Raw genomic sequence first — 12227 nt, forward strand, 5'->3', positions numbered from 1 at the left:
TCAGGACCGAGTAAGGTTGAGGTTAGTGGCAACAGCATGTGCGTGGTTTCCAGGAAACCTTCAGTAAGACTGCTGTTAGCCCTAGCCCCGCACCCTGCCCAACCCAGTGCGCTGCCTCTTCTTCCAGTTCCCCGCCTGGCTCAATGCAGCACTGCCCTGCTCCCAGGGGTGCAGCAACCTGGCCTGAACTCACCTTGGCAGTGGAAGAGCCTGAAGTATAAAACATGTTAATGCATCATGCCAAAAGTGCAGTGAATGTGCATACTTCATACACTCATGGTTCCAGAAAGAGAGAAAATGTGCCACCAGTAAGACAACTTCTACACAATACATCCACAAAGAACTCAGAGAAACAGTTTTATAAACACCCATATTTACCAGAAAAGTAAGAACAGATCAATAGTAGTATTACTACACCAAGAAATTGCACCTAATGGATTAAAGCACCAAAAATAATTATGGGCTTCACCTACTTTAACTGCCATTATTTGTCCACTTGGTTTGTGGACCATTTTGTTGACAGAACCATAAGCTCCTCGTCCAATTTCTCCAAGGTCTTTCAAGTCCTCTGCAGTGAAATCCCAGTGTTGCTCGGGGGAGATCTTCAGTTTTCCTGATGACTCAATGCTGTGTGTTCTCAGTCTCTCTCTGTTAAAATATTAGGAAGCAATTTCCACATTTTAAATAGGCTTTTAATTTTTTTATTTTAGTAGCAGTGATTAATGTGTAGGTAATTGGTTTTCTCATAATTTGCTAAAACAGTCTGACTTCCAGATCTGGGGAGTTTCTTTATCTGTATCAAATTGGTTTTTCGCACACTAACTTAAGAAAGGCCTAAATTTAGGTAATTGATAAATGTAGCTTTAATGGGATTCATTAAACCAATTTCCATTTACTGAAGAAACTAATTCTACAAACCAGTTTTGATATCCAAATATAAGATCCTTTCAACTTTGCAAAATGCATTATTAAATGTGGAATCCTAGGAGCTAGACCCCATTTCCAGAAAGCTCTTATTCTACCTTACCCAACTATTCCAGGTCCTCACTCCCCAGCACAGCTGTTCACAAATGTTGCTGCACACTAGAAGCATCTGCAGATTGTTTAAATCTCATAGCAATTAAATCAGAATGTCTAGGGACAAAAGGCAGAAAATAGTATATTTTTAAAGATCCCCAGGTGATTCTGGCAAAATTTGTGGGACCCAGCATCTCAGTGCACTGCCCTGTTCACATGAATGCCATGCTGAAGTGGGGGGAAAGAGGAAAATGAATAGTCAGCTGTACCTAAGAGGAAGACTGTCCCATGCTTTTCAAATGTGAAACTTTTAGCCCTTGTTCAACAGATCAGCAATGGGGTGAAAACAGATGGTTTATGGAAAAAAGTGCTCACTCATTACAGATTTTTATTATATACAAATATCATCTCCCAAATTCCAACTGAGATCAACATATTAACTTTCAACCATACTTTGTAAAAGAACAAATCTAAAGAAAAATATAAAATCAGTGTCCTAGCTCTTTTTCTCTCTCTCACACACTCACAGACGCACAGAGTGTAGGAATAAACTGTATCAAGTGAGACTGAAATATACATAAAGAAAAACATTCCACTAAATATCACCTATATTTTTCAATTTCATATTAAATGAGTAGGATCTTTTTAAAAATCTGGTCTGGTGATCATGTGAAAGCCTATGTGATTGGTTCTTTATCTTTCTTCTTCCAAAATTTATAAATGTTTCTCAGATATTTTGGGGTTTTGTAGCTATATTCAAAGTTCTCAAAATATTTGAATTTTAAAAGTGCTCCCCCAGAACAGCCACATATATTAGTATTAACAACAACCAAGACTTGGTCAAAAGGTACAAACTTCCACTTATAAAATAAGTAAATCCTGAGGATGTAATATACAACATGGTGACTATAGTTAATGATACAGTACTTGCATTGTGTAATTGAAAGTGGATGAGAATGTAGGTCTTTAAAGTTCCCATCACACACAAATTTGTAGCTATGTGTGCTGATAGACATTAACTAAGGATTACTGTGGTGATAATTTCATAATATACAGAAATACTTAATCATTAAGTTGTACACCTAAAATAAGTATGATGCTGTCAATTATACTACACACATGCACAAATAATACCTCTTCCAGGTGAAAAAATAATTAATAGCCAAAATTCAAGATTATAGTTCAAAGATTAATACTCTTTACCTAAATAACAACTAGCATTAGTGAACTAGCATTCCAAATGCCGACTGTCAAATAATAATATTAATGTCATAATACCAGCTTTCATTCATACAGGTTCTTTCCACTTCACACAATACTTTCATCAGTGTTATTTATACACCAGAACCTAGAGTCAGTGGCTTTTGAAGATGGAAATCAAGCCCAGTGACTAATTTGCTCAGTAATCTTTTTCATGAAGTAGACAAATTAAGCCAGGAAATATTCTGATATAAAGAAGTTTCACTACTTGTGATGATGATTGTTCTATGAACAGTGGCAAGTAAATACCATCTCTATGAAATACACAGTACAAGCCTACCACTGAGGGAGCAGAACAAAGGTAATTAAAATTAGGTGTACATTGGAAGCAACATTTTTTAAGTCTCTACTAATTCAAGGGCTGTAGCAGAGAGGCTCTACGAGTGTCCCTGTCACCACCACTTCCTCCATGTACACATCCTTGCATAAGCTCCTCTCTGAGTATAGATGGGACCTGTAACTTCCTTCTAACCAATAAAACACAGTGAAAGCCACCCCTCTCATGATCCCATTGTGTTATAGAGCATTTACTGCTAGCATTCCTAAGACAGCAAACAAATGATAGTCCATTACTACATAAAAATCACAGAACAGCAGCTATAATATATCTATTAAAGATTGAGTTTTAGAATTATAGAATTTGTCAGCTGATAGTTTAGCTTACGATTTAGCCTGCTGTGTGGTTTCTAGAGAAGATCCTTCTTTTTTTTTTTCCTTTTTCAAGGTGATGAGATTGACAGCTAAGGGATGCAGGTTACCTACTTGGACTAATGAAAATGGTCAAAAATTGAGCAAAGTTAACAGATGCACAACTCTGACTAAACTAAAAGCAACTGAATTTTACAGTTTAAATGGGTGAGTTGTAATATGAATTACATCTCAATAAAGCTGCTAAAAATAAAAGATGAGCAGGGGAATGTGATTACTACCCAGAGTTCCATCTTTTCATTTAGATAGGAAGAGTTATGAACACCACAGAAAAATATGCTGTGGGATGTCACCAAGGCATGTTCACAGAGCCTTTAATAACACTGGGCTGGCAATCTTTTTGGTGATGCTGAATCAATTTTACACCATTGGTCTGAATGTCAGTCCAACCATGATGTTAGTCCTTCAGAGAAGGGACTCACCCAGGACAGCTGCCCCAAACCTTCACCATTAAACCCTAGCAGTCAGTCACTGAGGCAACTATACTAAGTAGCCAAAATCTTAGTTGTAGTTTTTCATGTTAAGGCAAATCTGTCAAACAAGATTTAAGTATTACTTCTGTATAGTACACAGTATCAGGAATTTTTAATTGTTTTATTATTAATTTCTTGCCTGAAAATTCAACTCAACTCCATAAACCTAAAAGTTATCCCCAATGCCATTGTCTTATCAGTAAATATATTCTGCCTATGAACTTGTATTTACTCATATTCCTTCTAAAACATGTGTTAAGTACTCTATATGGGCAATTCTTAACCGAGACATCCCACCTATCTTGTTTTGGTTTTTTTTGGTCCACTCAGGAAATAAAAAAGAGGTTAAAGGTTCCGAGTTTCAAACTAACTCAAGTCTGAGACAAATACAATCCCAGGCCCTATCAAATCTTCTCCACAAAAAAGTCCAGTAGGAAAAAAGTCAATAGAAAAATGAGTAAAATTCTCCTTTGGATTTAAAGGTCTTTAATATGAAAACAAGTTTCAGTTATTGTTATAATGGGACTTGTAATTAAACTATCAAATGATACACAGTCGAGTATAAAAAATCAGCTATACACTAACATTTTTAATGCCTAAGATCACAAAACTGAATTAAACAGTATATCTCTTGAACACAGTATTTCAAACAGCATGCATTTTTGGATCAATATTAACATCAGGGAAGCTATTTAGATATAGACTGAAATTACCATTAAGATATTCTGTTCTATGTAAATGTAAGTAGAATTTTAATGGTAATATAAACTTTGGTGAAATCTACAGATACCAACAATAAGAATTAAAATCTAGAAAAAAATCAAACTTTATTGATTAATTTGAATTTTTAAAAAAAATTCATATAGAGCATCTTACCACCAGATTCACTGATTATTAGACTCAGTGTATGCCCCATGAGTTAATATCTTCATGTTCCTTTTCAAGGACTACATGTGCTATCTTTATAAAGCAATTCCATATAAGTGAATGGAATATATCAAAGATTTTAGGGGTTACCTCTTCCAATTGCTTAAGGAAACACTTATTCTTCCATACCTCATCTTCCCATGCAGAAGAATCTGGTCTCTCATCTGACCCCTTTACTGACTGATCAGTGAATATGGAGGAAGAAATGAACACACTCAGTTTAATTCTTCTCTTTCAAAGCTAGCCAGCCTACAGAGAGGGTATGTATGGCTATTCTCTAAGAGAGACTCATGGGGTGGGTAAGTCCACTTACTCTAGGGCAGAGGGAGTTAGCCAACTATTCTGCCCTCACATGTTAAAGCTACATTTCTATTTTGCTCCTGAATCTCTCTCAATTGGTTCCAAACACAAATTGAAAGGAGGCTTCTTACTAGACTTCCATATAACCAAGATCCATAATTTTTTTTAAAGTTTTACCAAGTACTGGAAAGTAATACAACTAAATGCAATTATGCAATTCCTAGAGTTTAAAGAGAAAAAAATACCTTCAATGTGACCTAAGATCTTCCATGCTCCGAGAGTTTCACAGCTATGTGATAGACCCTATAACTGGTTCCCTACAGTCCCCTTGTAGAAATGCATTGAAACTGAGTTATACCTGGAGCTTTAAGGTCCTGGTGAACTTTTTCCGAAAGTGGTTCATCACTTTCGGAAAAAGTTCACCAAGAGTCTCTCTCAAGGGCAGCAGGATCCTGTGCAGTCTGCTAAATGTAATTTCTGTCCTAAACTACATATGAGTCGTGGGAGGGGGGGAGAGATGAATAGTAGAACATTTACTTGTTGAGAAGATAGGGCAAAAGTAAAAGCCAGCAGCAATCACAGGTTGCCCTCACTTGATGATAGTTATTTACCTATAGTTGTACTTCCCCAATTTCTCTTTGGGTTATCACTTTCTTAAGAATAGGAACTGCATTTATCAGAAATAATTACCAAATATCTCTCAGGTTTCCCTTCATAATATCCTATATACAATTTTACATAGGTTAACCTCACCTGCCTTCAATGAACATTCTGTAGGGCTCCAAACCCTAGCCTTTGATTATCAGCCTGGGAAACTCGGCCACAAGCCTGTGGTGATTACTATCAAATATCCATACTCCTAGCCCTGGCTGGTGTAGCTCAATGGATTGAGCGTGGGCCTGCGAACCACAGGATCGTGGTTTGATTCCCAGTCAGGGCACATGCCTGGGTTGCAGGCCAGTTCCCCACAGGGGCCAGTTCCCCGCAGGGCCAGTTCCCTGCAGGGGATGCACGAGAAGCAACCATACATTGATGTTTCCCTCCTCTCTCCTTCCCTTCCCCTCTAAAGATAAATAAATAAAATATTTTTTAAAAAATATCCATGCTCCTCTTCTTTTCCCTAGGATCTTCTTGTATTCTGGGCAGCAATACACCTAACTACTACCCTTCCCCAACTGATCCAGTATGAATTGTGCCTCCCCCACACCACCAAATACCTGTGAAAGCCCTAACCTCCACTGTGACTACTGAAGACAGGGCCTGTGGGAGGTAATTATGATAAAATGAGGTCCTAAGGGTGGAGCCCACATCTGATTGGACCCGTGTCCTTAGAAGAAGAGACACAGAGAGCTGCTCAGACAGGAGAGCCTCTCCCCCACCCTCATCTGCAGAGAGGTCATGTGAGCACCAAGTGATATGGCTATCACCCATAAGCCAAGAGAAGAAACCTCAGAATGAAACCTACCTTGTCAGCACCTTGATCCTCCCAGCCTCCAAAACCACAAGAAATAAATTTTTGCCCAGTCTGTGGCTTTGTCATGGCAACCCAAGCAGACTGAAGTGCCAATTCCCCTGCAGTTAGAGGCAGTACTACAAATGTAGTACTGAAAAGGCTGACTTGCCTAGAAGAAAGGTCTTTTTATCCTTTTTCCCTTATTCTTGCTGCCTTGATGACTGGAGTTCCAGCTACCCTTGAGGCCCTTGCAAATGGAAATCATTTACTGAGAATAAAGGAGCAGAAAATTAAAAGAACTGTATGTATTTATTTACTTACTTACTTATTTTTTATTTGAGAGAGAGGGAGGAAGGGGGAGAGAGAAAGGGAGGGAGGGTTAGGGAGGGAAGGACAGGGAAGGAGAGGGAAGACAGGTGGGGGCAGGGAGGGAGGGAGCAGGAGNAGAATAAAGGAGCAGAAAATTAAAAGAACTGTATGTATTTATTTACTTACTTACTTATTTTTTATTTGAGAGAGAGGGAGGAAGGGGGAGAGAGAAAGGGAGGGAGGGTTAGGGAGGGAAGGACAGGGAAGGGGAGGGAAGGACAGGGAAGGAGAGGGAAGACAGGTGGGGGCAAGGAGGGAGGGAGCAGGAGGAAGAGGGAGAGAGAGCTGGGTGCTTCTCCTAAAGGTTTTTATCTGCTCATTAAAGGCAGGGATCTTAAGGGAGGTCCCAGGGGAGGATCTCAATAGATTATGCATCAGCTCTCCAGGTCAGTCCTTTCAGGGTCATTGTCACTACTGATTGGTCAGTGCTAGGGGAATCATTAGTCACCATCACCACAGCTGGCCCTGATGTCAGTCAAGGTGTAGCCCCACCTGGACTTACTGCTTTTCTGGGCCTGGAGACGAAATACAACTGAAGCCTAGATCTATCTCTAGTTTGCCCAAAACTCTGTCTCTGTGATCAACAGACCTGAGACTTTGTTCCTAAGATTTCATGTGGGTCAGAACTTCACTCTCTTAAGGGCTTAATGCTTAAGGAAGTGGTCATGCAAGGGCCTGTATGAGAATCAGATGAGGCTATTCTCCAGCCCTCTTGTTCTTTCTCTAAGAAAGGGGGACAGGGGGAGAAGGAGGGGGAGGGTGGGGGAGGGGGAGAAGGAGAAGGGGAGAGAGGATAGATAGATAGATATAGATGCTATAGGCATCCCCCCAAAACTGAAATGTGTTGATAAATGCAACTTTTACACAAGCAAAATTATAGGTAGCACCCTTAATATACAACTTGAGTCCATACAATACAGGCCTCATTAAAGTACAATTCAGCAGGGTGGAGGGGAAGAAGGGCGGGGGGGGGGGGGGGGGGGGGGCGGGGAACAGACCAACAACTGTAATGGTATAATCAATAAAATATATTTTTAAAAAAGTACAATTCAATGCACAGAAATTATTTTTTGAAATCAGGGAATTATCTTGTTACCTGAAAACTATTATTTTTTATTGTTTGCACTTAAGTCCTTCCTGAGCACTTTCTTTGATAACTGATCTTCTGGACAGAACTGATCAACTTGTCCAGAAGTTTAACATTGAATCATTACTAGAGTGCTTTAATTGTCATCCTTCCACCGACCCAAACTAATCCATAAATTTCTGAAATCCTACAGATTCCAAAAACACCAAAGAACATGATGTTCTAGAACATTAATCAGACTGGGCACTGAGAAAAGCTTTATTTCTTTCTAATGTGTCTAATAAAGCTACCTGGGGCTTTGTATACAAGTGGATGCACTTGTTTTTTTAAAGAAACACAGGCGCAAAGCTAAAGTTACCTGGGATAGCTTGCATCCCACCCTGAACCACCACCCCTACCCTGACTAAAAATATCATTTTGCTGTGCAAATTCAGCAGCAGGACAAATAATTGAACCTCTTTTTACAACCAGAGTACCCAATCCTAAATCCCCCTTAAAGCTACACAGGTACGAGATAATTTTTTTAAAAATCAACCATAATCCAGAGAAAAATCACTACTTAACAATTTCATATATCCTTTGTATCTTTCTGCATTATGTGTATAGGCTATGAAATGACATATCACACCTATTGCTTGTAGACATCACTTAATATATTTTGACATACTAGTCACCACATGGCCTGCACTGTTACTGTAATACTACATAGCAAGTCTCCACTCATTTAGCAGCACCAGCAGCAAGGGTGCCCACAGTTCCCATTCAGTAATACCCTTTCCCTACATGCCAACCTGACAGGTGACTAGTGTTAAATCACTGTTTTAAGTTGCATTTTGATTTATTACTCTCACATATTTGGTGAACAAATATTTCTTCTTTTGTTTACTGCCTGGGATAACACTCTGGGCTATTCTTTGCCTAGGCTTTGGTTTGCAGTTGCTGCTACTGCATCCATTAACATATCTACCAACCCCTTGGCCTCCACTGCAAATATTTCTCCGGAGTGCAGTTACCTTCCCATTGTATTTAAGGAGGCAGTGGAGTTTGAAAGGCAGAGCATAGGGTAAGAGAGAGCTGCACAGAAAGAGAACCTAACATCTTTGCAGAGGTCCCTCCTGGGTCGGCAAAGGCCTATGAAGAATCTACACCAGCTTGAGGAATGAACCACCCAAAAGGATTAGAGGGAACAATCCCACACTCATACAATTCTTTTTCTGGCCACTACAGTGGAAAACTCCGTAATCCACAGAAAATCTACGAAAGTACTCAGAAGGATCTGGTCTCACCTACCAAAGCTAAAAGGACCTGAAAGGATCAAACTATTTCCAGTAACTTAACCAAGAACAAAGCTCAAAAATATTTATAAGAATTGGAAAACATCCAGCACCCAATCTCCAGGATGCAATCTAAGATCACCAAATATGTAAAAAAGCAAGATAAACTCTGGCTGGTGTAGTTTAGTGGATTGAGCGTGGGCCTGTGAAGCAAAGGGTTGCCAGTGGTTCTATTCCCAGTCAGGGCACATGCCTGGGTTGCAGGCCAGGTCCCCAGTAGGGGACACATGAGAGGCAACCACACATTGATGTTTCTCTCCCATTCTTTCTCTTTCCCTTCCCCTCTCTCTAAAAATAAATAAATTTTAAAAAGCAAGATAATATGATCCATAATGACAGAATAATAAATCAATTTAAACTGACCCAGAAATGACAGATGCTAGAATCGGTAGACAAGGACAACAAAACAGTATTAATTACTGTATTCTGTACGTTCAAGAAAGTATACAGAGAATGTGTTAAAAAGACACAAAATACATAAAAAAAGAACCAAATCAAACACCCAGATGTAAAAACTACAAGGGATGGGGCAGGTGGAAATTTTGGGGAATAATGGATAGATTCAGTTTCTTGCCAGTAACGATGGTTTCATGGGTATAAACAAGTCAAAACTTATTAAATTTTCACTTTATAATGTGCACTTTATACTAGTCAATTATACCTCAATAAGATTGTTGTGAGATAAGACTGCCCCTCAGCCCCTCTTCCTATCTGAAAGGGATTTGCCTATCATATGTCAACAGTTCAACTCAACACATGTCTATAGTTTGAGAAGTCCAGGGCTCAGTATATTACAATTAGAGCACCCACTGCTCCAATGGCAAATTCTCAATCTATCCTCAATTTCCTTGTTCTCTAATACTGTACTCTTGACTGACAGTAACAAATATAAAAATACAATTCTCAGTGTGTATTGCCATTATAGTCTTTCTCTACAACATTACTCAAAATGACTACAATTCCCAGATAGAGTGTGTCTACATCCATTTCATCTCCCTCTTCCCATCCCTCATGCCCCATCCCCCACTTATTTTGGGGTAGTTACCAGCAAGGAAGGAGGGCATGAACGGGGATGAAGATGCTCTGCCTTTAAAACACCAGGGGCTCAGAAAAGGCCACCTTTCTTTAAGTATCTCTGTAAGACTGCTGTTAAAGAAACCCTGGGTAAATTTTTTCTTTATTCTGGCTATTATTTTATTAGAGATCCCACAGAGTTTCACACTAAGTTGTCTTAATTTTCAGTGCTTCATACTATTGCCTTTGCTCTTCACAAATTTTAGCAGAAACTTCTACTGGTATGTAATTTTTCTACTACAAATCTGAAATTGCTTTCACAAAGTCAGAACTTTATTTCTTGAGCTAAGTAAGAACCAAAAGTCTCAACTATATTTTATTTATAATCTGTAGCTAATTTTTAATAACACTATTATGTGAACTGTCTTTTAAACACATAACTATGGAAAAACTACATTCTGAAGCTTATTTTTATTATTTCTAGGGGGGAATTTATCCCAACAAGTCAATGAGGAAAAAAGATTTTGTAGAAATAAATTTTATTAACAGACACACTTAGGAACACTTGTGCTTGATATACAGGATGGGCAAAAATAGGTTTATGGTTTTATAAGAAACAGTGTATTCTTGTATTATTATTTATTGATTATTATATTATTTTTCTATAAGAACAACTGTAAACTTACTTTTGCTCCACAGTGTGTAATATACACACTTGAAATCTATGGTATTTTTGAACCCCTCATAGTGCTTAAATTTTAGCTTGCATGAACTGTAATCAATCAGCCTAATGGAATTCCATTCTATGCTTTAGACTTTATCTCATTTTATTTCCTTGTGTGTACTCCAGATGTCTGCCAACAGACAAATAAAAAGTTAAAGTCTAATTGTAGTTGAATTTGAATCTTCCGGTGAAGCTATTTAAGCTTAAGCATACATTTCAACATGGAGGGCACTTAATGCACAAAATACTTCGTTCAAGAAAACATTCATTCATTCCCATGACTTCCTAACTTCTCAATTTGGTGTCCAGGACATACAGAGTTACAGTCTAAGAGAATTGGTTTAGAAAGGGAACAGACTTCATCCAGTCTTGTCTTTTAGCAAACTCTGCCTGAAAATCCTGGATTGGGCTTAGTGTTCCTCCTCTATATACTCACCTATACTGAAATCAGGAAACATCAATCTACAGTCCCCTACAGTCCCAAAAACCTATTTTTAAGTATATTATGCTGGTTTGATACTACTTATAGCCTAAGTTGAATATAATTCTAACTTACATCATGTTACTTTTGCTTAATTCTTCAGGTTTCACTTCAAGGTACATTAAAATAAGGATACAGACCTTAAGCTAGTATTCCTCAAATTACAGAATGAGGAGGGTTTTCCCTGCAGCTCCAGCACCCACACTGGAGTCAAATGTCTACTATCTGAGTCTTTGACATGGGCATGTATCACTTCTTAAACATTTCCGAATATACCCAAATAAGCTAAATGAAACTTCCAAGGGATGCATAGGTATCTACTACTGTTACTATGGCTTACAAATGCACTACAGTGATAAGAGGAACACAGCACAGCCCTCTTCTATGCACTCTCATAACAACACAGAGCCTCTGCAACTGCAGCCAAGTCTCAAATGCACAGCTCCACACACCACTGTATACATTCTAAATACATAGCCACTCCTCCATTCATTTATGAAATCTACTTATTTTAAATCACATAACTATACATATATCTACTGGGTTGGTCAAAAGGTCCATTTAGTTTTTTCTATAAAGTAAAGACACACTCTTCATTTTCACTAATAACCATATTAATTTGGATATTTTGAGCATGTTGGTTATCTCCCAGTGGGTAGAGAGCAGGGGTGCTACTAAACATCTTCCAATGCATAAGACAGCCCCACAACAAAGAATTATTTTGCCAAAATGTCAACAATACCAAGAAAATTAACAAACCACTTTTGACATACTCAGTCAGTCACAGTACCTTCTCTATACACCACACAGATCTCTTTGTGTTTCAGATGCATTTTTACCTTTCTTAAAATAATAAAGCATAATACACTGAAAATGTTGCATATTTTTTCCATCTTCAATGTTAAGGTGGCTGCACAAAAATTCACCAGTTTTGATACTTTTTTTTAAAAATGCACACTGATACAACAGCTGTCACAACACAATCTAACAAAAATTGTTTCAAACAAAGTTAAAAACAACTAAGCACTACTAGAGTCATCATACAGAAAAAACTAAACAAACTTTTTGGCCAACCCAATA

General features: G+C 38.3%; 1 protein-coding gene across 2 annotated transcripts in view; it reads right to left on the bottom strand.

The window, feature by feature from the left end:
* MAP2K4 (mitogen-activated protein kinase kinase 4) overlaps positions 1-12227 on the bottom strand; it is a 127094-nt gene that overhangs the window by 58805 nt on the left and 56062 nt on the right. For both annotated transcript variants that reach the window (XM_037028341.1, XM_037028340.1), the window contains one exon: positions 474-648. In XM_037028341.1, the coding sequence (XP_036884236.1) occupies positions 474-648 (175 nt within the window). The remainder of the gene's footprint in view (positions 1-473; positions 649-12227) is intronic.

Source organism: Sturnira hondurensis, unplaced genomic scaffold (assembly GCF_014824575.4).
Source record: "Sturnira hondurensis isolate 20B ecotype Veracruz unplaced genomic scaffold, ASM1482457v3 Scaffold0019835, whole genome shotgun sequence".
NCBI lineage: Eukaryota > Metazoa > Chordata > Mammalia > Chiroptera > Phyllostomidae > Sturnira > Sturnira hondurensis.